This window comes from Diabrotica undecimpunctata, chromosome 7 (genome assembly GCF_040954645.1).
Source record: "Diabrotica undecimpunctata isolate CICGRU chromosome 7, icDiaUnde3, whole genome shotgun sequence".
Classification (NCBI taxonomy): Eukaryota; Metazoa; Arthropoda; class Insecta; order Coleoptera; family Chrysomelidae; genus Diabrotica; species Diabrotica undecimpunctata.
The window spans coordinates 132,617,836-132,643,909 of NC_092809.1; the positions used below are offsets into that span (position 1 = coordinate 132,617,836).

Consider the following 26,074-nt stretch of genomic DNA (forward strand, 5'->3'; position numbering starts at 1 on the left):
ACTACCGACAGCTCAATGCAGTAACTAAAAAAGATAGTTATCCTTTGCCCAGAATAGACGATACTTTGGATACACTTTCTGGTTCTCGTTGGTTCTCCACACTCGATCTGAAAAGTGGATATTGGCAAGTAGACATAGAGCCAGCTGATCGTGAAAAAACCGCATTCTCCATAGGATCAGGGCTTTGGCAGTTCACAGTTATGCCCTTTGGTTTATGTAATGCTCCGGCCACATTTGAAAGATTAATGGATGCAGTTTTAAGAGGTCTAACATGGAAAACATGCCTGGTTTATTTGGATGATGTAATTGTAGTTGGAAGATCCTTCGATGAACATGCCAATAATCTATCAGAAGTTTTTCAACGATTGCGGGCAGCGAATCTGAAGTTGAGTCCGAAGAAATGTCACTTGTTTCGACGAGAAGTGAAGTACTTGGGACATATTGTAGCAAGTAATGGTGTAACAGCTGATCCTGAAAAACTTGCAGCAATTAAGGATTGGCCAATACCAAGAGATAAACACGAAATTAGAAGTTTTCTTGGCCTATGTACATATTACCGCCGTTTTGTCAAAGGATTTGCCAATATCTCCAAGCCATTAACAAAGTTGACAGAAGAAGGTAAAGAATATACATGGAGCGAAGAGTGTCAAAGAGCTTTTGAACACTTACAAGTGGCTCTGATCAGCGCACCGATTTTAAGCTACCCTAGACAGGCAGGAAAATTTGTGTTGGACACCGATGCAAGCAACAGTGCAATAGGAGCTGTTCTTTCCCAAATCCAAGATGGGCAGGAGAAAGTCATCGCTTACTTTAGCAAAGTCTTGTCAAAACCAGAAAGAAACTATTGCGTTACCAGAAGAGAATTGCTAGGCGTAGTGAAGGCTTGTGAGCATTTCCATAAATACTTGTATGGCAGAAAGTTTCTCCTTCGCACGGATCACGCTGCTCTAAAATGGCTCCTACAATTTCGTAATCCAGAGGGCCAGATGGCAAGATGGTTAGAACGATTACAAGAATATGATTACGAGATCGAACACAGGGCTGGTAGAGTTCATTCCAATGCTGATGCCCTTTCGAGACGACCGTGCAGTGCAAATTGTAATCACTGTCTTAAATTAGAAGAACGACTTTGCCCCGTGAGACGAACCACCGTCATTAATGAGCAATGGCAGCCTCAACAGCTACAAGACGCTCAAGCAGATGATCCATGTATAAAAAGAGTATTGGATTGGATGCGTCGAAGTGAGAGACCTTCTTGGCAAGACATTAGTGCATGTAGTCCAGAAGTCAAGTGTTACTGGAGCCAATGGAATTGCCTAGTGCTGAAAGATGATCTTCTGTATAGAACCTTTGAGAACGATGATGGTACAGAAACTAAGCTTCAGTTAATTGTACCTAAAAGTAAAGTGTCAGAAGTATTGCGTCAGTTGCATGACGGTGCATCAGGTGGACACTTTGGTATCACGAAGACTCTGCAAAAGGTTCGAGAACGGTTCTATTGGGTGAACTGTAAAGATGATGTAAGAAGATGGTGCCGGAAATGTGAACTGTGTGCAACCAGTAATGGTCCAGCTGGTAAAAAGAGGGCACCCATGAGACAGTACAATGTTGGTAGTCCTATGGAAAGAGTAGCAATCGACATTGCAGGTCCACTTCCAGAGACAAATGATGGAAATAAATATATCCTGGTAGCCATGGATTATTTTACGAAATGGACTGAGGCCTATGCGATACCAAATCAAGAAGCTGCTACCGTTGCAGAGGTACTTGTTAAAGAATTCTTTAGCCGATTTGGTGTTCCTTTGGAGATCCACTCCGACCAAGGGCGAAACTTCGAGTCAACCCTTTTCCAAAACGTCTGTAAATTGATTGGTGTCAATAAGACCAGAACGACACCCCTGCATCCTCAATCAGATGGAATGGTCGAGAGAATGAACCGAACAATGGGTAAACACCTGTCCAAAGTTGTATCGGAACATCAAAGAGATTGGGACCAGCACATTCATTTATTCCTAATGGCCTACCGCTCGGCCGTGAATGAAACTACAGGCCAGACTCCAACCTGCCTGATGTTAGGTCGTGAAGTTCGTTTACCCTGCGACCTAGAGTTTGGCTGCAGACCTTCCGAAGAACATGTTGCAAGCGAAGATTATGTCGACCGCCTGAAGTTAAGAATGAACAACATTCATGAACTTGCCCGACAACACATCCAGATAGCCAGTGACAGAATGAAAGATCAATATGATTCTCGATGCAAGAGTGAAAGCTATGAAGTAGGTGATCTTGTTTGGCTTTATAATCCGCAACGTCGTCGAGGCTTGTCTCCCAAACTGCAAAGACAATGGGAAGGTCTATATGAAATTAAAAAGAAAATAAATGACGTAATATACCGAATTAAGAAGTTGCCGAAAGGTAAACCAAAAGTAGTTCACATAAATCGTCTTGCACCATATGCTGGCTCAAATGAAACAGAAGAAGCACGAACCCTTCAACATGAGATCAAAGATGACCGGCGACCAAGCTTTAATGAATTTATGTCAAATTACGCAGAGAGAAAGAGTGCTAGATTCGGCGTGACCAGAGAAGTTCAGCAGGATCTTTTTAGGGTTCCGCATAACGTCTCTCTAGCCCACTGTGTTGCCCAAGATCTTGAGATGACTAAAGGAATCTCATCTGTATTTTATAAGAAATTCGGTCGTTTGGACGAGTTAAAAAACCAGCAGCCTAAAGTTGGAAGAGTACTGAGATTAAAAGATGGTTCTCGATCTTTGCTGTATATGGTGACCAGGAAGTCGTATACAGACAGGGCAAGCTACGAGGATATATGGCGTGCTCTAACTAATTTGAAGAAAATTGTGTGCAATTACGACATCAAGAATTTGGCCTTACCCAAGATAGGTCATGCACTAGATAATCTGGACTGGAAGATTGTCAGAAGCATGCTTGAAGTGATCTTCCGAGAAACCGGCGTAGGAATTACTGTGTGTTGCATTAACCCGATGAAATCGTATCCTTCAAAGTCAGTGGACTGTTATTTCTTTCTAAAGGGTTCATGCAGAGCTGGAGAGTCCTGTAGATTCCGCCATCCTGTGCCTACATATAGAGTTGCTGATCGGGACGGTCAGATTTAAGAGGGGAGCAGTGTTACGAACATGCTTTCGAGATGGCCCAGGTAACGGTTGCATTGCATCTCTAATACCCTTCCAGAAGCTTCTCCGTGTATCGAGTGCGAGAGAGAACAACAGGTCACGTAGGCAAAATTAGAGGTGGGACAACTCCCGAATGTTCTGGAACTTAATACTTTTGGTATATATATGACGCGATTTTAGAAGTAGAGTTAGTTGATAAGAGAGTACCGAACTGTAAACTTATAAATAAATATATGTATATAAATTCGAACCGCTCGTTTTATTTAATCTCGCTACAATATATATATATATATATATATATATATATATATATATATATATATATATATATATATATATATATGTGTGTATGTGTAACAAAGAAGCACCCATTAAAAATACTCCTTATGGGGAATACAGTCTTAAGCGTTGCCACAAAGGATTTCATAATGCCTGTCGCATTCGTTGACGAAATTTCAAAAAGAAGTCTTTCTAGATCGGATTTTAAGCTTTACATATTTGACATATTCTATAAGAAAGTTAACATCAACAGAAAAGAATTTAAGGCAAACACAAATCAATGTAGAAGTTTAAATGGCGATCTCTTAACAACAAGAACAGACGTACTAAACCGATGGACGGAATATTTTAACCAGATACTTAATATAGAGGAAGAAGAAAACCCGGAAGACGAAAGCTGCGAGGTAAGCGGAGCAGACGAGAGGGAGGAGGATCCACCAACGATCCTGGAAGTTAAAGACGCTGTAAACAAACTAGCCAGAAACAAATCACCCGGAATAGATAATCTCCCAGCGGAATTATATAAAGAAGGTGGCCACGATATCATAATAGCCCTACAGCAGCTTATAAAAGAAATATGGATACAGAAGTCCCTTCCCAATGATTGGAATATTGGAATACTTTGCACCATACACAAAAAGGGTGATATCTTTGAATGCTCTAACTATCGAGGAATTACGCTCCTAAATGCAGCGTATAAAATATTCTCCAATATACTATGCCATCGTATGGCACCATATGCAGAGCGAATAATAGGACAATACCAGGCTGGTTTCAGAGGTGGTAAATCAACAATTCATCAGATTTCAACCCTAAGACAAATTCTAGAGAAAACACTGGAATACGGTGTAGACACGCACCACATATTTATAGACTACAAGGCAGCCTACGACTCTGTAAATAGAAGAGAATTGTTTAGAGCAATGATAGACCTAGGAGTACCAAATCAGTTGGTAAGTTTAACCAAACTAACCCTTGAAAAAGTTGAATGCAAAGTACGAATCCAGGGGGAACTCTCTGAACCTTTTAAAACAAATAACGGGCTACGTCAGGGAGACCCACTCTCCTGTATACTTTTTAATCTAGCTCTGGAAAAAGTAATACGTACGTCACAAATCACAACTACCGGTTCAATATATAACAAATCTGTGCAAATCTTAGCATATGCTGATGATATCAATATTGTTGGGAGAACGGAAAACGCAGCACGAGAGGCGTACGTAGCATTAAAGGAAGCGGCTACAAAAATGGGTTTAATAATAAACACCAACAAAACAAAATACATGAAAATAAGTACGCAACCACAAACACTACGGCCACTTGTTATAGAAAATGACGTCATCGAAGCAGTTAACGAATTTGTATACCTGGGAACGCTCGTCAATACTGAAAATGACACTACCGCAGAGATAAACCGCAGAATTTGCACGGCTAATAGATGCTATTTTGGGCTTAATCTCCTTTTTAAATCTACAGTTATATCAAGAAATACAAAAGTAAAACTCTACAAAACAATAATACGCCCAGTCCTAACATATGGTTCAGAAACCTGGACTTTAACAAAAAGCAATGAAAACATGTTAGGATGTTTCGAAAGAAAAATACTAAGGCGCATCTATGGAGCGGTAAATGAAAATGGTGTCTGGAGAAGACGATACAACTTCGAACTCTATAGGATATACCAGGAACCAGATATCGTAAAACACATAAAGATAGGACGTCTGAGGTGGGTAGGCCATGTTATGCGGATGGAGCAAACCGACCCAGCTAGAAAAACGCTCCTTGATAGACCTATTGGTCAAAGAAGAAGAGGAAGACCCAGAACAAGATTCCTAGATAACATCGATGAAGACATGAGAAATATGGAAATACGTGCTTGGCGGAGGAAGGCGATGGATAGGGACGACTGGAGAAAAATTCTTGGGGAGGCTAGGACCCACACAGGGTTGTAGAGCCAAAATGATGATGATGATATTTGACATTATACCTTTACTAATACTTTTACTATGAAATAAAAGATACAGTTCCTATTTTGAAATCTGGTAATATAAATGATGTAAAAAATTACAGACCCATTAGTATTTTAAATTCTCTTTAAATATTTTAAAATAATTGAATTTATCTTATATAACAACTTATTACAACATTTTATCAATTCTTTCAATTAATATTAACATGGATTTCTACCAGATAGATAAACAATTACGAACTTATGTATATTCACACAAACTGCTGCAAATGCCATAAACACTAAAAGGCAAATGGACGTAATCTTCACTGATTGTGCAAAAGCATTTGATAGGGTTGATCATGGTTTGTTATAAGAAAAACTAGGCACATTAGGCCTTTTAAATAATGCAGTAATGTTTCTGAATACATATCTAGCAGATAGAAGTCAACAAGTTGAGTTGGTAATTTTTTCTCAGAGGAATATTTGGTAACGTCAGGAGTTCCTCAGGGCAGCAACCTAGGACCACTCTTATTTGCTTGCTTTATAAATGATCTTTCTAGGTGTCTCAAATTTTCGTCTTGCTTAATGTTTGCAGATGATTTTAAGATGTTTAGAGTCGTAGACAATCAATGTGATTGCCAACTATTACACCTAGACTTAAATACAGTATCTAATTGGTTTCAGATAAATGGAATCGTTCCAAACGTTGACAAGTATTCAGTGATGACCTCCACACATAAGGAAATGTATAAAAATGACTTACGATATAAATAATAGAGAATTGCCAAGAAAATCAGTGTGTAAAGATCTTGGTGTGAATTTTCAACACAACTTGCATTTCAATGAACATTATCACATCATTACTATTAAGGCTTTTAGGATATTAGGGTTATAGTATAGCATAATTAAATTATACAACTCCTTGGTTAGACCACACCTCGAGTATGATTCTGTAGTTTGGGCACCTCATTCAGAATTAAATACAGATTTAGTTGAAAAGGTACAAAAAAGATTTTTAAGATACCTATATGCTAGAAAATATAACTCTTATCCTTAATTGGTGTCTTACAAAAGTATGCTTGAATCTTTTAAATTTGTAACACTGAAACAGAGAGGGAGAATGCAAGCAATGCTGTTTGTATATGTTGTCGTGAATAACTTAAAATATAAAGATTTATTCTTCATTAACTTCATAAAGTTCTTTGTACCTAAGATTAACTTAAAATACGCCATACACGCTACGATAAATCGTTACGATTTAACTGTACCGTTCAAATTACACCGATAATCGCTACGTGTATGGGGTACAATTGCACAGTTTTTTAGGATTTTTAAAAACGGTACCGTCCAACGGAACAGTACAAAAATTTCAATAGATTTATCGGAATTGGAGAAACTGCACAGTTTTATCGATAAGTGTATGTTCGTATAATAACTCGCATTTCTCATAGCAGTATCTTTCGTTTCGATAATTAACGCTACCATAGACAGCTGATGTAAGTAAGTTTCATTTTCCATTCTTGGAAAATTATGCCAATCTTTTGAAAACATTTTTAATTCCTTCAACAAATTAACATGAGAATAAAGTTCTACTTTCAACAGAAAGTCTTTACATTAGATGCTACGATTTTTCCGCTATTTTATCCTTTTCAAGGTGAATATTTATCTCACGATAGCTAACATGTCTTGGTCAGTCGAAGCCATCAACAATGAAAATTAAATGAAAATTAGACATGAAAATTGTTGAATATTGATAAGAGGGGAACTGTATAGTTTTAATGGTACCGTTAAATCGTAACGATTTATTATAACGTGTGTGGTAGTGGAAAGAACGAAGAAATGTACAGTTTAAACGATACAGTTAAATCGTTATCGATTTATCGTAGTATGTATGGTAACCTTAAGGTTAAGTCATAGAGGGCTATTTTGTATTTGTGAGACAGATTGCTCGCCCATAAACAGCATGATGAGGCAGTGCAATATAATACTAAAAAATATCAACTTAGATATCGTCAACACCAACACCAACGCCATTAAATCTAGCTTTCTACCTACTTCAACCACTATATCTTAGTGGGCATATCTGGCATAGATACACTGAGATATGGATGCTTTTGTCTACATGTATATGTGTGTGTCTCTGTCTCTATATATATTTCTATATGTGTGCATGTAAAATTCATTCTTGTAATTATATTTTTTTTTGTAAAATGTGTTTGTTGTGAAATAAATAAATGAATAAATATTATATACAGGGTGGTCCTTAAGTAATTGTACAAACAGAAACCGTAGATTCTGTACTTTAAAATATTACGATTTAAGCCAACTTGCTTTAATAAAATGTTGATATTAAGAAAGATACAGAGTGTTAAAGTGGAAATTAAAAATTTTATTTTTCGCTATAACTTTTACGTTTGTAAATATTTTTGAACAAAAATTTACAGTTGGATGCTTTTAAGTAGGATAAATTATAATTTTATACATACTTTAATATAACTAATAGAGAGCGCCACATATGCCACATGTGTGGCATAAATTTGCGCTTAACTTTTTTGGTATTTAAGTTAGCTCTATTTGTGTTAAGAAATATTAAAGATACATTATTTTTACAAAGAAAATGTATACTTGTTGGTAACCTGAAAATTCAACCGTTTTCGAGATAATCGCATTTTATAAGTCAGCTGAATAATAATTCTTAGTTTGATATTTATGCGGTAAAGCACTGAATACCTGTAGATAAGCATAATTCATAGTTTATTCTAATTAAAACAACTTAAAGATGATAATGTAATATCACAAAATGCTTTGTTATGGGTGCTAAATGTCTTATCAGAGAAAAGATTCTTCATCTTCCTTAGATGCCGTGTCCGTATTCAGACGTTGGCCGTCATCATGTTTACAATTTCCCTTTTCTATCGCTTCTTAAGTTTCTATAATGGTTTCTATAATTGTAAAATGCTGAAAACCCAAAATATGTGGTTTATGAAAGATGGTACACCACGACATACTAGAGAGAAGGCAGTTAAAACATACTTAAATACAACTTTTTTGAACGTTGGATTGGTCGTGGTAGTCATATTCCTTGGCAATGTGGTGAGATATTGATATTATTATTTAATTCATAAAAAATTCGAAAAAAATACTTATTATTCATTGTTAAATTGTTTACGCATTTTTATTAGGACAAATGGATACTAGAGAACAGGTATTGAATGTTTCATAATACTTTTGCTACAAATCTAACCTTAAAGACTCAGCATTTTTACAAAAACAACATCGTTGGCCTAATAACCGATATTGTTATAAATACAGTAAACACACAGGCAATTTAGTTCAGAATAATATTAGTTCTTTAGTAAATCATAATCGTCCATTTGTTCGAGATGTAATTATAGTTACTCGTAAGCTTTAACGTAATCATGTAAATAAGTAATGTCATCGATAGGTTATTCCGTGTTTATAAAAGTAACCAATGAACGAGATACATCACAGTTTAGTACATTATTTAACCTCTGCGACAAATAAGATGTAGTTCCATAATATACCTACCTTAAGATTTGGATATGTATCCAAAACAATATATTCATCCATTATACAATATAGCCACCACGTACCCAAGAATTTAATCCGCTTGATTTTGGTGTATGGGGCGCGTTAAAACAACGTGTCTATCCCATATACATACGGTATAAGAATCCCATAAACATTCGCAACCAACTATGGGAAGAAATAAATACTGCAGCAGTTTCTTTAGAACCAATGATGCTATTTAATATGAGACGATCTTTTATGGAATATATTGACAAATGAATTAAAGAAAATGGCGGACATATCGAACACTTACTTTGACAAAAAGTTATGTTATTTAGTTTAACTATTTCTGAATTTGGTTTGTAAACAAAATGCTTTGATTATGACTTTAATTTAACATAAAACGTAAAATTTTTTATGTAAAATCCTATTATTCTGTTATTTTGTCAAATCCTATTATTAATTATCCTGCTGATATATTTTATTTAATATTTTGTGTTAACTATTACCTTTAGTTAAAGGTATTTTATACCAAAATTCAGAAGTATTAATGTTTTTGTCTATTTTTTCTTCGTTGCCTGGAGTAATTGCCTTAAATCAGAATTATGCAACTGATTTGTAAAATGCGATTATCTCGAAAACTGTTGAGTTTTGAAGTTATTACCAAGTATATCTTTTTTTTTTGTTAAACTAATGTATCTTTAATATTTTTTATCCCAAATACAGGTAACTTAAAGAGCAAAAAAGTTAAGTGCAAATTTATACCACATATGTGGCATATGTGGCGCCCTCTATCACTTAAATCAAAGTGCGCATCAAATTATAATTTCCCATATTTAAAAGTACCTAGTTGTAAATTTGTATACATAAATGTTTACAAACATGAACGTTATAGCGAAAAATAAAATTTGAAATTTGCAATTTAACACCCTGTATCTTTCTTAATATCAACATTTTATTAAAGCAATTTGGCTTAAATCGTAATATTTTAAAGTGTAGAATCTACTGTTTCTTTTTGTACAATTACTTAAGGACCACCCTGTATATTGTGTGAAAAATAAGAACTAGATAAAAAAATACTTACCATCTGCTGGTGCATATATATTCAAGTATAAACAGTCTTCACTCTGATTCTTCAGGTAGGGCAACAGCCGTTTCAAGTACTCTAATCGCCCTTTCGGCATTCTTTCTAATGCAGCTGTTTCGTTGGTAATATCGGGCAGCTTTTGTGGACATACGGGTCCTAATTTATCAGAAAGTAGTATTCCCTGCCAAGGACTTGGCGTTCGAGTGGGGCTAAATCTATTGGACTTAACAGGGGGAGTAGCGTATGGTACTCCCAAGTACACTTCAATAGGTTTAAGAGAACGCTGGGCATCCATCGGTACCAATAATCCCTGTAGTCTGCCGTACCGTGTTTGAATGATTTTTGTACTGATTTTAGCATTTTTCGTAAAATCTCGGATATCTGCCCTTGCATAAAGTACGAAACAGATTAAAAGTAAAACACAATAAGATCTTCTAAAAATCTGATTCATATTTATATCCAAGACATTTGTGTATACGAAAAATTTCAAATTTATTACGATGTATTTCTAAAAAGGCTTATCTCCCTAATTCATTTCCAATATTAAATACAAATCTTCCTATAAAATACTTCGTTGGATAAATTTCCGTTAAAGAATCTTTGCAATTAGGTGAGCCATTGGCAGACGCTCTTTCATCTCATTTGAATATCGATCGATGTGAGCTCCTGCAACAAAATAAAAATTTATCAAATTAAAAAGGAACATTTTTTCGTTATTAAAGCAATATACGGTGTAAAATTTGTTATTCAAATTACACAGACTTGCGATAAAAACCTATATCCGTGTAATCGAATAATAATTACGATAAAAATAGTTGAGAATTTCATCACGTACAATTTTTCAGTGAAAAATTCAGTAATAAACCGATGAAAATCAGGCACGCTTACCTTAAATAGTAGAAGGAATATTATTTATATACTAGAACACCTGTTGATAAAAGGAAAAAACTAGAATGCACATATGTGGACCATGTAGTACGTGTAGTAATTTTCTACACATTACATAGTCCATTATCATCATCATCGTTATCGTTCAATCTTGTCAGATTATAATAGGTGTCCCAAATGATTTGAATTTCTACAGTAAAGTGTTAACAACAAAACAAAAACAGTTTGACAGCTGACAGTTTAGGGTTAGTAAATATGGAGATACCCAAGAGAACAACAAGTTTCCATTGTTGAACAATATTTTAAAAATAATGAAAGTTTGGCGGCCACTGTTCGAAAATTTCGTACAAAATATGGTCGGAATATTGATTTAACATCGGCAACTATGAAAAGAGTAATTGAAAAATTCACAGACTGAATCGATAACTGACGCTAAACACACTGATCGCCCAAAAATAAGCCGCTTAAATATCGAATGTTGGTGCATGAGAGTGTTGGTGAAAGTCCAGAAACATCAATTCAGCATGGTGGAGGAGAATTACAAATTTCAAGAAGCTCCATACAAGGTATACCCACTGAAGATCTGCATCTTCATGCTTACGAAGTTCAATTGATACAAGAACTGAAGCCTAGTGACCATGCAGAGGGAAGAGAGTTCGTTAGATGGATTATTTAACATCAACAAGTGGATGCTGATGTTTCGAACAAAATCATCCCAAGCGATGAAACACATTTTCACCTTGATGGCTTTATTAATCGTCAAAATTGCCACATTTGAGGTTCTGAAAACCCACATATGACCGTCAAAAAGAATGCATCCACAATGTGATACGTTTGGTGCGTATTTTAGACTGAATACATAATTGGACAATACTTCTTTGACAATGAGGCTGGACAAACAGTGACTGTTAATGGTGCTCAATTAGATGCCACATGCCATATATTGGTCCCCTAGATCGTGTAATTTAACACCATTCGACTTATTTCTATGGGGTTATTTGAAGTCAAATGTCTATGCCAATAAGCCTACAACCACTTGTGCATTGAAGGAGGAAATTCAACGCTGCATCAACAAAATTCAGCGATATTTATTCAAAAGGGTCATGGGAAATTCCTGATGTGCTATTTCATACATAATCCTATGCTATGTACTTTATGATTCAAAAAAATAATTACAATCTAAACAAAAAAAGACTATTGCTTCAAATAAGTTGTAAATTTTGGATAGTAATGCCATGCGGCCTGTAAGTAGTAGTCGTCTTTTTGAGATCGACTTTAATTAATTAATTTTTTTCTTCATTTCACGATTAGTCATTAAAATATTACATATATTCAGTGATTCTACAGTATTCACTGCCTTCCCTCGCTCAACCGTTTTTATCTCTCTTTGTTGTCCCATTCTCCACCGTTTAGGCCTCTCTTACTCATGGCGTCGTCTACTTCGTTCCTCCAGGATCTTTTGGGTCGTCTTCTTTTGCTCCTTCCTATGCTGCTCCATTCGGTTATTCTCTTTATCCATCTACTGTCGCTAGTTCTTCTTACATGTCCATACCACTTTTTTGTTGTAGTCTTTTTTGTTCTATACATGTTAGTATATTTGTAGACATAGAAGATCTGCAGATTGACGACAACATAACAATCAAAGGTAAGGATAAATTCAAATACTTGGGGTTTATAATCACGAAAAAGGCAACAACAGAAAAAGAAATTAAGCAAAGATTAGGACAAAAAGAACAGCAATTCGACAACTTAACTCAGTATGGGATAGACACCTATATATGCAGACAAAAACACAGATTTATAAAACATTAGTCCGAAGTGTTATGACATATGGGGCTGAAAATTGGATTATAGACAAGAAAAACAGGAGTAAGATAGTAGCAACAGAGATATAATGCCCAAAGATGCTGCAAAGTACCAAAGATACCAAAGATGCCCAAAGTGCCAAGAATAGATAGGAGAAGTAATGACGAAATAAAGCAAAGAACATTAAAATATTAAAAACCAACAAAAGTACTGGATCTATCGAAGTTTATCATGAAATACTCCAGTTAATTAAAAGGATTGGTCTATGGAGGGAGTTCTTTAAGTATTACCGAGTCCTAGGTGACATGTTACGGTGAACCAGTCTTCTGCATTGTCTTATAAAGATGTTCACTCAGACCCAGTTATTTTATGTTTTCTAGGATATTTTTCGGAACAACACCAATAGTAGAGAGAAGTATCGTCTAAGTACTCTCCATTCTCCATTGTCTCTTTATTTGTATTTCTAGATCTCCGTACTTGGCGATCTTTTCATTGTATTTAATATGAAGATTATTATTTTTAGATATCCCCATATCAATAAGTGTTGTTTGCCTAAGTAATACATTAAATATTAGAAGATCTGATCTATTATGTGTCACTGGTTAGTCTGTAAGCACAGTGCGGTTCAAGTATAGCTTAAAATTGTTATTCTCAAGGACGTATTGATAATATGGGAGCAGTTAGTTTTCAGTTGAAATAATCTGATTCTGAATGGCTTGTATGACGAACTCATACAAAATTGTGTGAGCAGATATTGAATACGTTAACGTAAACTAAGCGGTGACCGCGCCTTATACAGTTCTGGGTTGATAATGATTTGGCAATAATGACCTCTATGTATAAGCATCATCTCAGAAGATTGTACACTTGGATCTCACCCAGTGGACGACACCGACATCAAATCGATTACATAATGATTAAAGGTCGCTGGAAAACATCTATTAGCCAATGTAAAACATGATCTGGTGCTGACTGCGGCTCTAATTGTCAACTCCTTTTTGCAACACTAAAGCAAACATTCAAAGCGTGTGTTAGGCGTGTCCGAACAAGAGGCTATCCCAAATTAATATAAGATACACAATAATTTAAAAGCCAATGTAATGAAATATTGGAAAATAATTTACCAACCATGGGTACTCAAGATGAATACAGATCTTAACTTACTGCAAGTCACAGTCTAACGTCTGCTCAAGCGGCCCAAAAACAGTATGTGTGTCTGCAGATACTTTTGACCACGTTAAAGAACGCAGAGGACTCAAAATTGCTGAAATTGATAACCTTCTTAGGCATTCCCAGTGCAGGCAGTTCTCTAGAGCTATTGAGGTTGCTTGTAGACGAGACAAGAGCAAGCATATAGAGAAAATCTGCAGGGAGATTCAACAACATGCCGACATAAATAACACCAAAGAACTCTTAGATAAAGTCAGACTACTAACACAAAATTCAAGTAGAAATCTTGGTCTATTAAAGAAAACGAAGGCAATGTACAGACGGATTTGGACCAGGTTATAAATGGAAGGCGTATTGTAAATCTTTATGTGCTGATACGAATCAGATATCAGCGAACACTCCGTATGTACCTGAATGTCGGGCCTTCTCGCCGCACGAATATCTCGGTTCTTGATGGAATTAAACTCAATCAACGTCTCTCTAGTACTGTTTACTTTAGAATTTTAAAGTTCTTTGGTCTCAACCATCAAAGCGATCTCAAAATGGAGCAGTTGGTGGTCCAAGGAATGATGGGCAGACATTACGCAAAAGCTTCTCAACAAACAATATGCTGAGGCAGTACATGTAACAGATGACCGCGACTAGCGAAAAAATATCGTTAATCAAACTATCATAGGTACTGAAGCTCAATAATCAACCACAACACATGTGCTGAGATTTTATTGAATATAATGAGTATAAAACCTTTTAAGTTCAGGGAACATTTTTCATGATGTGTCCTGATTACTATTATTATTCTTAGCTTTCTAGAAACTTATGTTTCTAGATACATGTAAAGTGTAAACATGTAAACGTGTAAGCCAGTGACAGAACGTGTATAAAATAATAGAATGATTCTGAAAATCCTGAATAAACATAGTAGATGGGTTAAAACTATGGTAAAACATATCCAGAGATGAACGAAAACTGTAATAATTTTTAACATTTTAAGATAACAAATTTATTTCGTTGTTTGGGTGATATTTTTTGTAATACTCTTGTCACAAACAATTTTTATCAATGCCGATCCTCCTCCTCATACAAACATTTTAATAATATCTAGTAATTTTACGCTATACTCATATCACAAAATCTTTAATCATTGTTATGATCATTATTAAAAAAGAAGACAAACGACACAGGCACATTGATTATACACGTATGCGTTAAAAAATCGATTTTAAATCGAAATAAAATTTTTAAATCATTTATCATGTTGTCAAAACACAAAACCATCGAGTAAAATTCTTTTTAGCGTAGTCTGTGTTATAAAAATGTCATGGGCGGGAATTTCAGACACTTTCGCAGAATAATATGTTTCTAAACTAGATTGTTACAATTTGCTTAAAGTAGGAGCAACGTATGCGTTTGAATAATATACATTTTTTTTATATAAGGGCGAGAAATTACATACCTATCGAATTATTCTCTCACAATACGATAACTTTAAAGAAATTGAAAATATGTCAATTATGGATAATTGATAGAAAAATTAATGAGCTACACAAATATGAATAAAATTTTAATGATAGTATAGATACTGATCAGTTTGAAATAACAATTTATCATTTAGATTTAAATCAACAATCGGAAATTGAGTAATTGATTAATAAACATAAATTAGTATTTGCTTAAAAAATATATGATGTACGTACTATAAGGTATTATGAAGGCCTTATTGGTCTACTAGTAGATAAATACTACTCCAAACGTCCATAAAGACGTACTATTGAAGAAAAGTAAGTACTAGACAATCAAATACAAGAGCCATCAAAAAAAATTAATTGAAGAATCATATAGTTTATTTGCTGCTCCAGTAACTCTCGCTTACAAAAAAAGTGGTACAGTAGATGGTACTGTAGACTAGCGCGAAGCTTCGTTCTATGTTTTCTGTGTTTTTTAAATTTAAATAATATACATATTTAAAATTGAATAAGATAATTTTATGATTTATTTATTATTTTCATAGATTTTAATAAAATTCAAAAAATTTACATGTTGTATAACGGTCACCCCCCGTCACGTAAATGGACTCTTCCGATTGTTTACTGTGACTACTACACACAACGCAAAAGTCTAAGAATATTTTAATAATTTGACAATACCAATGACAGAAATTTCATGACCATATAAATTTGTCTGTACCATAATTGTTGATACAGATGTTGATACACCGGGGTGTGTGAGAGCAGTATACACTTGGGAATGCACACCCCAACACACGCACACAAACAGGATTAAGAAAAAAAAAGGAAAGAATTGTTGGCCAGGCACATTATAGTTCCGAAGCTCCAAGGAAGTCCACAAAAAACAAAAAAAAAAAACAAAAAAAAAACAAAAAAACGGTCTCACTATCTAAATCACTTTGGATTCATCCAATCTTAAATCTTTTTCACTCTACATTTACTGTATCTTTCACTTTCATCATAGACTAAATATGGAGGGCCCATCTGGCTCTACATATACCGCTTCAGCGGACTAGGCCCTTAAGGCAGATCAGGTGAATACTGATATTCTCGCGAAATCCGAACACTGAGGTCTTGTGCGGCATACAAGGGCCCAGTGGCCGGACCCTACTCGGGTGCTCGGCCGGCGAGGAGAACAAAATGTATTTTGCCAAATCGGCGGCCGAGTGACCGAGCACACACTCTTTTCCGAACATAGAGTCGTCAGCCAAGGCTGGGGGCTCTATGGTCGGAACACACGTTTTTTTTCTTTTTGTTTTAGGGACTCAAGTCCCGAAGTCATGATAGAGTAACTTCAATAGAGTCAGTAATGTAAATAGCTAGAAAAGCTTAGATCTGGCTACCCCTACAGTTAGGTGGCATAACCACAGTCATTAAAAATAGAGGGTGTTCCATTACCCAGGACACCTTAAGTAACTTTCAGATCATAAGCCTCCTCACGTAAGTCACACGATGAGGAAGGATGGAGGATAAACCTGGGGGTCAGATAGGTACCACTTCGACTAGCGAAGTGTGACCGATTTGATCTTCGGACATGTGGATCCCATTCTTAGATTGGTATACACATGTTCCTAGGAGCAGGGTTGATCACTGCGTGTGTGTGTGTGTTGATACAGACACTCACTTCTTATCAAAAAAAAATTGTAAAACTAATAGCAATACGTGTTTTAGGATGTTTCTTATAAGGGACAAAAAATCGACATTTTTATGTTTTGTATATTTTTAATTTTAGTCACTTTATACCATTCTTGCTTAATAGGCGAGTTAAAGATATTGTCTTTTTACCATGCAACGACAACATTTAACGTTGGACGAGATGAATAGAGCCGTGGGCCTCCTTCAAGCTGGTATGTGACAAACTCAAGTTGCTGATCAGCTGAGTGTCTTCCAAAGCGTCGTAAGTCGTTTGTGGCGTCGGTTTATAGACACTGGGAGTCCAGCCGAGCAACATCCAGGATGTGGTCGCTCTACAACCGTCGCTCAAGACCGATATTTAATTTTAAATGCCAGAAGGCAGCCAACAATCACAGCACCCGAGCTCGTTAATGAATGACAGCTTGAACAATATGTAACAATTAGCAGCAGTACTGTCAGGAACCGTCTCTATGAACCCAATCTTCGTAGTCGGCGACCACTGAGATGTCCACCTCTATCTAGCGGCAATTGCGCTACAAGATTTACCTGGTGTCAAGAGTTTCAAAATTGGACTGACAATGAATTTATCCAGATTCTCGTCGGACAAGAGTTTGGAGACGACCCGGAAATGGAGAAAGATCTTCAAGAAGTGTATGCATACAGAGGTGGTACATTAATGGTATGGGGCGGAATCATGGTTGACGGAAGAACTGACCTCATTTTCCCACGTGACTTTCTCACAAGTAAGCAATATTTGAACACTATTCCTGAACCTGTTGTGCGCCCATTTGCTGCTGCAGTTGGAGAAAATTTTTACTTTATGCATGATTACGCTCGACCACATGTTGCGCATATTGTAATAAACTGGTTGGATAACGAGGGTATTGATGTATTTCCTTGGCCAGCAAAATCACCGGACTTGCATGTTTAATATAATATTGGAAACGATAATTACCCCGCATAACTGGAGTGAAGTCATTTTTACCATGATATTTAAATAGGTAAACAGAGATTATCCAGCAAACTGTAATAGTGGTATACTCTACTTAGCTGTGTTGAGAAAATATTTTCTAATATTTTGATAAATAGACTAAGAGATCAGGATCATCAGTCAGGGTTCCGGGGATCAAGAGGTTGCATTGATAATGTATTCACCCTCACTTCTGATATACAACTGCAACTGCGACTAAAAAAACGCAAAGTATACGCTGCATTTGTAGATTATAAACGGGCATTTGCTATTATATTTAATATACAATATCTATTTTGATATCCTTATGATATCACGATACCTGTATCAGGTCAACGACTAAGAAGAGATCTATTTTGAAAAACATAGATGATAACGCTAGAATGTACATCAAAACTACAAACGGTTGCACAAGATCATTTGATATCACAACAGGAGTCTTACAGGGAGAACCTTTGAGTTCACTTTTATTTAGTTTATTAATTGCGAATATAGAGCAGTTTTTTATGAGTCAAGGATCAAAAGGTTTCTCCATTGATAGCAAAAATCAAATAATATTGCTTCTGTATGCTGATGATTTGGTCATTATTTCTGACTAGAAAGTTGAACTCGGTAAAAATTTAAGTTATCTAAAAAATACAGTGACCAAAACCAGCTAACTGTAAATGTTGGCAAAACCAAAATTCTTCCATTTACCCGAAGCGGTCAAATCGGCAATAGGGGTATTAAGTTCCTATATAGGAACGAAACAATTGAAGTTGTCAACAAATTTGTATACCTAGGAGTCACCTTAACCACATCACTTTTTAAAGCAATAGCCGATACAATAGTGGAAAAAGCCAAACATGCAATTGGCAATGTAATAGGTTTCATGGTTCAAACCAAAATGAATTCTTGGACATCTTGTGTGCAACTTTTCGATTCGTTAGTTCAAAGCCTTGTCATAAACTGTGTGCCCGTTTGAGGAATGAGATATGCTGATCATTTAGAACGAATACAAACTACTTGTTTTAAAAAGTAATCTTGGTATCAATACACCTGATTATGCTGTTAGGTTGGAAACAGGAACAGTCAAAACTTCTTTCACTATTTTCAAGCTTATTTTAAATTGGCTTATCAAGCTATCGTAAATGCATGATTAAAGACTTCCTTTAATTTATTTTCTGCGTCAGTTTCAAATTACTACATTAAATAATTTAGTAAATAAAAACAAATACAACTGGGTCTCACAGATTAAGCAATATTTTCAAATATTAGACCATGAATTCTTTTGGGAGGGTAACATTTCTAATTGGCTGTTAAAACAACAAGAAAAGCATGTTAAAAAAATATGGATATGTTTCATCCAGAAGACATGCAATCATTTTCCGTATCAACATCCTCACCTATTTCTTCTTCAAGTGCCATCTTCGTTCCGAAGGTTGGCGATCATCAGGGCTATACGTATTTTCGAAACTGCTGACCGAAACAATTCGTTCCTGCTACAGCTATACCATTCCCGTAGATTCTTTAGCCAGGAGTTTTGTCTTCTTCCTATGGACCTTTTTCCTGCTATTTTCCCTTGCATAATTATTCGAAGCAGTTCATATCTTTCGCCTCTTGTAATGTGTCCCAAGTATTGCAGTTTTCGTTTTTTGATCGTAAATATGACTTCCTTTTCTTTATTCATTCTTCTCAAGACCTCGACATTTGTGACTCTCTCGGTCCATGATATTCTCAGGATTCTGCGATACATCCACAGTTCAAATGCCTCTAATTTTTTGGTATCAATCTTTTTCAACGTCCATGACTCCATTCCGTAGAACAGCACAGAAAGTACGTAACATCTCATCAGGCGAAGTTTCATTTCAAGGCTCAAATCTCTTCCGCAGAACACTCTCTTCATTTTAGTGAATATGGATCTGGCTTTTTCTATTCTTATTTTGATTTCTGCTGAGCTATCGTTGTCTTCATTTATAAAAGTGCCTAAATATTTGTATTTGCTAACTCGATCGATAATTTCATTGTGTAAATATAAATTTTGGACATTTTGTGTTGATTTCGATATTACCATAAATTTAGTTTTCCATATGTTCAAAGATAGTTCATATTCTTCGCTGTAGTCTGCTATCTTATTCACCAATGTCTGTAGCTCTTCAAGTGTTTCTGCGATCAGAACGGTGTCGTCGGCAAATCTCAGATTGTTTAATCTAACACTATTTATTTTAATACCTACGGATTGCTCAGAGAGTGTTCTATTCATTACGTCTTCGGAATAGAGATTAAACAGGGTTGGTGACAGTATACACCCTTGTCTCACACCTCGCTTTATTTCGATTTCTTCAGTGGTATTATTCTCTACTCTCACTACTGCTTTCTGATTGTAGTACATATTTGCTATTAGTCGGATGTCTCGTTTATCTAAATTCTTTTCTGTCAGGAGTCTGATTAGGTGATCATGCCGCACTTTATCAAAGGCCTTGTTGTAATCTATGAAACACATGAATACATCTTGATTTATGTCAAGACATCTTTGAGACATAACGTTCAGTGCAAACAACGCCTCTCTTGTTCCAAGTCCATTTCGGAATCCAAACTGGGTATTATTGATGTCCATTTCCAGTTTTCTGTGTACTCTAGAGTGTATAATTTTCAGAAATATTTTCAGTACATGGCTCATCAGACTGATTGTACGGTAATCACTGCATTGTTTGGCATTTATCTTTTTTGGTATAGTAACAAAGGTGGATAAAAGCCATTCTTGTGGTATTTTTCCTGATGTATAAATGCTATTGAAAAGTTTAACCAAAATGTGAATCGAGTCTTTTTCTATTAGTTTAAGGATTTCCGTTGGTATTTCATCTGGACCTGGGGCTTTACCATTTTTCATTCTTTTTAGTGCGTACATTACTTCTTCTTCCGTTATTTCTGGACCTTCGTCTCCTTGTATGTTACTTAGCTCAGATTGTTGTCTATCATCTGCAAAGAGTTCTTCAATATAGTTTTTCCATGTCTTCAACTGTTCTTCTAGTTCTGTTATTATGTTTCCGTTGACATTATACAGGGTCATACCTCACCTATTTACAAACATTTATCCATAGATACCCATAGAAACCACAGTCCAGCAATATCTAGAATTTCAAATCCAAATAAAATACATTCTTACCATGACGCAACCTAGAATATCTAATTGCTATTTGTCAAAATTTACCTAGCATGGTATAACATAATTCGACTATCTGAAATTTGTACTATTTTCAACACAAACAAGTTATAAACTCTTGAGCATTTACTATTTGAATGTCCCAGTTACAGTTCAATGAAGCTGGATAATATGCCCCCCTTAACAATTGCACAGATCTTACTGGTTGTCTTAATAACGTCACTATCATCATAATCATCATCTTTGACTGGACAATCTTCTATGGATCCTGGACTGCTTTAAGACTCTTCTTCTTCCTATAGGTGTTTCTGTCGTTAGCTTTTTAGCAATCATATCGTCAGGCATTCGTAGTATGTGTCCAGCCCATCTAAGTCGCTGTGTTTTAATGAACGTACGTTACGACATCTGGTTCATTAAAGAGTTGGTATAATTCGAAATTATATCTTTTGCGCCATTGTCATTGATCGTTTATAGCTCCAAATATTTTGCGGAGTATCTTAAGCTTGAATATTTCCAGAAGTCTTTAATCCTTCTACGTTAGGGTCCATGTTTCCGCCCCGTATGTAAGGATCAGCCTTAGCAGTATTTTGTATATAATAATTTTAGTTTTTCTTTGGATATTTCTTGAGTGAAATTATTTTTGGTGTCCATTGTACACACTATTTGTAAGGTTTATTCGTCTTTCTAGCTAGTAGTCACTAGGGAGCCAAGGTATTCGAAGCTGTCATTACGTTTAAAGATATAACTTCCAAAGGAAGTTTTTCGTTCCCCATTTGCTATAGGATCCTTGGTTTTGTTTTAGTTGATGACTAGACCGACCCGTTTTGCCGACGTTTACAATTCTAAGAAATATTGCTCAACATCTCTCTTGCTACACAATATTCGTCTTGGTGTCTTGGACTGCCTTTTCCAAGGCAATGTTAAATAGGAGGCAAGCCAGGGCATCCCCTTGTCTGAGTCTATCCTTTATCTCAAAGGATCAAGTATTTTCTCCCTGTATCGTAAGGCTGGCTTCTAAGTTAGACATTGTCATTCTTGTCAAGTTTTTCTGGTATACCAAACTCATGCATTGATTGGTATAGTACTGTTCTCTTGACATTGTCGTCTGAGGTTTTGAATTCGACGAATAGGTGATGGGTTCCAATATTAAATTCTAGTGTTTTCTAAATAATGTCACTATAACGTCTGTAAAATCAACTTAAATATATATTTGGAATATCATAAAACTCAGGTCTTTTGTTTCAAACAAATAAGCTTCAGTTTCTCATTTATTTAGTTGATATTTACTAAATCTGCTGTCCATTTTAGTTATTGATAGCATATATCTTTTTGTTATATTTGTTAATACTTACATAATATACTTACATACTTGTTAAAATTTGTACTTTCTAAACTCATTGTTATAAAATAGTAGTTTTTAACAAAAATAAATGTCTATCTATCTACACGGCATGGAAGCCTGGACGCTGACAATTAGCTTATTACGACGCATGTATTTATATATATATATATATATATATATATATATATATATATATATATATATATATATATATATATTCGGATATGAGAGATAAAACTTCCTTCAGTTAATATTGGAAGGAAATGAAAGGAAAAATAGAAGGAAAGTGTGGTCCTGGCAGACGAAAAATGAGCTGGCTGCGTAACGTCAAGGATTATACAGGACTAGACCTCCAAATCTTGTAGAAGTCATCGCCAAACCTCCATTAGAGACGGGACCTAAAGAAGAAGAAATAATTGTCCGTCAGTATGCATAGATAATACTTCTATTCCCATTAAAACAGAAGTAAAATATCTAGGACTTTATCATCATCATTGGTTCTACAATTCTTAGTGGGTCTTGGCCTGTTCTAAGATCAGCTTCTATTTCTTTCTATCCTTCGCCTTGGTTTTCCAATTTCGTAATCTTAACTCTCGGAAGTTGTCTTCCGCCTGGTCCTTAAATCGTGCTCTGGGCCTGCTTCTTCTCCTCACTACATCCGGTCTTAGGTTATAAATGTGTTTCAAAGGCTCCATCTCGTCCATTATGCGTAAGTGGCTGAGATTTGTGAACCAATGATAGATGGTACCTAAGTTAAACCCTTTCTAAACAACATCTTATTTACTAATTGTTTTATGTGTTTATTCAGTAGTTTGCAAATTGTAATAAATATATAAAAAATATTGATTTTAAATAAGGTAAATAAAATAATAATTAAAAAATTTCATAATAAATATGTTCCCACCTAAATACTGATCTTTTCTATAGATTACACATTTACATTTTCTCGGGAAAAGATTCTCTCTAATGCCTTTGTAATCGAGTAATATTTTCATCTTAAGTTCAAACATAAAGCAACCTTTCACTATATTAAATTTAAATTCCAACAAATAAATCCAAATCTCGTTATTGCTTGAATAATTGCTAAAACTTGAGCTTCCTGATTCAAGTACTTCCCTTTGACTGGCATCTCCATCTTGCTGAAATTATAAAGGGGACGCATTTTTGCCTCTATTGCTTCTTTGTAACAAACATGCACAATATCTGTGTTTGCTTTTATTCGTATGCAACTCGGTCTTAAAAATATATGTATAAAAATATGAAAAGTATGTAAAACTGGTTTGTTTGTTAAACTTTAAATTTGTTTTCCACCCAAAATAAATGCTCTGGCTTACTTTTATGAATCACTTAGTGGTTTAGATCTCGTGAAATAAAAGGGGATAAAGTTTCGTAAATATACAATTAAGGTTAACAACTTTATAATTCTTTAATGTGGTTAGTTGAAATTGCAAATCACTTTAGTTTTCTCATTATATTAAGCGTTCTTACCAAATTTGTCAGAATCTTCTTCTTACCTCTTTTTTATTAGGCAGCACAGTCCCTTTAATCGTCATCAGAAGCTAATGCTTTAATTTTAATATTTTTAGAAAAATATGTAAGTGATATTTCTAGAAACAAATTGTTACGACATTCTATTGTAAAAACATTGAAACAATTTGTAATAGATCATTTAAGAATAACATTGTCGATAAATAAACGAATATGTTAAGTTTACATAATATCAGGAATGCGTCCAACAACTTTGATTCATAAGGCCATATAAAGAACACATCAACATACGTATCTCCGTCATACTGTGGGTTTTACATTTAGTTTAGAAATAACATTTGTTTCGAAGTATTTCACAAATATATTTGCTAATAATGGAGATAGAAAAGATATATGTGTGAAAGTTAGAACGGATGTTTATAAAAATATACCAGGAAAGACAGTAAGCGTGTAGGTAATCATAAAAAGGACAAAGAAGTATAGACTTTGCAACAGAAAGACAAATGGTAATATGAAGAACGTAGCTTTTCTATTTCCTCTGATAAAAAGGCAGTAAATCGAAAAGACGACATATTAATAGAGAGCCAATACACTCACAATGTAATATGAAAAGCATGAGAGGAGCGGAATGGAACTAGGACCACTTTTTAATAAGAGCAGGGTATAAGAATGAGTGCTAGTATTCAGAAAGACAGCAACACAAACAAAAAAATCAGAAAAAAACATTACATGTTGACAAACTCTTTGTCTTGAATTATCTTCTGACCATTCTCCAATTCTAATTACAATCAGCACTGACTTAAGACAAAAAGAACCAGCTGGTAGCTTAGGCAATAAATACACTAACGAACTGATGAACTGATGAACCAATGAACTGATTTTCCTGAATATCTGGATACATTGTTCGATCTCTATATTCCTCTAAAACCATAATTGGTAAAAAGAACATGATAGAACATTTTACAAGATCGACACAAAAACCGATATGGGACACAACTCCAAGCTAAGTCTCAAATAGCACTGCTCAAGGACTGCCTTTGATAATTAACCAAACAATAGCCGAGAAACGTAAAATAAAAAAAATCTGACAAAGAACGCGTACTCCTGCGGACAAAACTAAATTATATTAAGCTAACATAGACCTCAAGACCTCACTAAATACTAATATCTTTCGGTAAGATAGTTTCGAAACAAATTCAGAACGCCTATGAATAACTGTTCTGATGAGACTTATTAAGTCGAAATACGTATCAACAGATACATAGACGCTTTGTACGTGAAATCAAATCTTTGCTGTCTTTTTCATTTCATACTAATATCTTTCTTTAATACTGACCCCCGGAGAAAGTGTCGTGGTAATCATGATGGCGTGTATTGTCCGCCTCCAAAGATCTTTGTCTCTGGTCATTTCTTTTAACTCATGCATAGGTATTTTGCATATGCTGGTAATTTGATCTGTGTCTGCTTTCTTTCTTTCTTTTTTCGCTTGTCGTGGGGTCCAAGATTCACATTCGTATGTCAGTATTGAGAATATTAAGCAGTTAATACTGCTAAGTACGATAAGGTATTAACCAAATACTAACAAAATTCAAAATTATCTTAACAGCTTCAGAAGCTACTGACTAAAATTTATGAAAAGCTGTAAAAAAAGTAAAAAGACCTCAATTTAGAAACTCCCTTATACATCCTTCAGATGGTCAATGGGTAAAAAGTTATAAGGAATAATTAAATGTTCTTGCCGAGCACTTGGAAAAAGTCTTAGAATCATATCCCGCCGAAAATATCTTTAACATTGACGACAAAATTTTATTGTAAACAAAGTCACAACGTCCATACATACGTTGAATCCAACAAATCTGCAGGATTCGACTAAACTAGTACTAAAATTGCTGAGATTGTTGACACAAATATACAATGCTGTTTTAAGGACGGGGTACTTTTCGATTTCGTGGAAGGAAGCTCAAATTATACTATTCTCTAATCCAGGAAAACCTGCTGAGCTAACAGCATTCCAAACAACTATTAGCTTACTCCCTACTATGGCAAAGCTACTAGAAAAATTACTTGAAGAGACTAGAACTAATTCTAAAAGCAAATTTATTCCTAACCATCAATTTGGATTTAGAGCAAA

General features: G+C 35.1%; 1 protein-coding gene across 1 annotated transcript in view; it reads right to left on the reverse strand.

The window, feature by feature from the left end:
* Nlg4 (Neuroligin 4) overlaps positions 1-26,074 on the reverse strand; it is a 272,258-nt gene that overhangs the window by 167,828 nt on the left and 78,356 nt on the right. The window contains exon 2 of the mRNA XM_072538248.1: positions 9,995-10,663. Within this exon, the coding sequence (XP_072394349.1) occupies positions 9,995-10,448 (454 nt within the window). The 5' untranslated portion in view covers positions 10,449-10,663. The remainder of the gene's footprint in view (positions 1-9,994; positions 10,664-26,074) is intronic.